The sequence below is a fragment of the Helobdella robusta genome (assembly GCF_000326865.2).
Source record: "Helobdella robusta unplaced genomic scaffold HELROscaffold_2443, whole genome shotgun sequence".
Classification (NCBI taxonomy): domain Eukaryota; kingdom Metazoa; phylum Annelida; class Clitellata; order Rhynchobdellida; family Glossiphoniidae; genus Helobdella; species Helobdella robusta.
This window is the reverse complement of record NW_008704285.1, coordinates 1-1,526: the sequence shown is the minus strand read 5'-3', so window position 1 is coordinate 1,526 and position 1,526 is coordinate 1. Positions and strand designations below refer to the sequence as shown.

The following is a 1,526-nucleotide window of genomic DNA, read 5'->3' as shown; positions in this document are numbered from 1 at the left end:
TTCATCAATTAATGTATCGTCGTCCAGACGTCGTACACTCACTCACACACGCGCACACGCACACGCATACACACATACTCACACGCACACACACGCATACACACACGCACACACGCACATACAAACTATATAAACACTCTTCCCACTAAATTATGTGCACACTGACAACAAACAAACAACGAACGATACAGAAAACTCAATGAATAGATCAATCATCGAGTAAGTTATGAAGTGAAGTAACAACGGCCGCAGACCGAGCAAGCAGACAAACATTCTTCAGTCCCAGTCGCTAGATTGCACCAGCGAAATGTGATGCCAAGTGACCAGTGGCATGATTCTGGTACATCCCTATCGTGTCGGGATAGGAGCAGGAAATGTAGGAACCAGGATTGGGACTTATGAATTGAGGGGGATTGGCACTCGGTCTGCCAAAACCGTAGCTCATGAATGTCGGATCGAACGATGCCGATCCGTAGTGAAGGTTTGAGGGAGTAGTGGACGGCGAGGGGGAGATACTTGAGGGGGCGTAATGCGGGTGATAAGGATACGAAGTGAACTGGGTGTCGAAAGGGTTTAACGAACCCCCGTGTGTGATTGGAGAATATTTTTGGGCGCCAAAATATTGACAGGAAAGTGAGAGTGGATTGGATGGAAACTGTAGAGCGGAAGTGCAGTTGAATGTCACGTGAGCAAACGCTTGCTTGTCATTGGTTGTCGCCGCTGTTGATGTTGCTGTTGACGAATCGTCGTCGTCGTCATCGTTGTTGTTGTTGACGATGTTTAAATTGTTGGCGTTGTTGTCAATACTGTTGTTGTTGTTGTTGTTGTTGTTGTTTTCCTGATCGTCATCCGAACTCGATATATGATCTTTTGTAAGTTTCTGTTGTTGTTTTGTCGGAAGTTGTTGCGATTTCAATTCATCAACGGACTTGCCGTACTTGTTGCTGTGTTGCTGGGGGCATGCGTTTATATCCTTTAAACTTTCGCAAAACATGAGTGAACCACCACTGTTGTTGTTGTTGTTATTGTTGCTACTGCTGTTGTTGTTTGGTGACAAAACGACGTTACACATATTATCATTGCCGAGAATGTTACTAACGTTGTTGTTGTTGTTGTTGTTCATGTTATTGGTTGAAAACTGGTAACTTTTCTGGCCAATCAGCGGGCTGAAAAAATGATGATGATGATGATGGTGATGAGGGTGATGATAATTTGAGAAGAATAATGACGACGACGAGGACGACGATGGCGTTGCTGACGATGAAGACTTCAAATAATCCGTGTATTTGAATTTCGGCGACAGGTAGCTGCTGCTGCTACTACTACTGTTGTTGTTATTATTGTTGTTATTATTATGGCTTACGTTGCTATTATTATTGTTACTGTTGTTGTTATTATTGCTATTGTTGTTGTTCTGGCTGTACTCACTCTCTCTTCTGGAATGATTGTGAGATCGTGATAGATGGTGGTGAGTGTTGTTGGTGTTATTGTTGCTATTGTTGCTGTTGATGCTGTTGCTGTTGTTG

General features: G+C 43.4%; 1 protein-coding gene across 1 annotated transcript; it reads right to left on the bottom strand.

Annotated features, from left to right (window-relative positions):
• Positions 1 to 289: 289 nt before the first annotated feature.
• HELRODRAFT_184711 (hypothetical protein) lies at positions 290 to 1,436 on the bottom strand (the record flags this gene model as incomplete). The annotated part of the gene is made up of 2 exons (XM_009019519.1): positions 290 to 1,166; positions 1,260 to 1,436. Coding segments are annotated over 2 exons (1,054 nt in total), but the record flags the coding sequence as incomplete, so codon positions are not given.
• Positions 1,437 to 1,526: the final 90 nt, after the last annotated feature.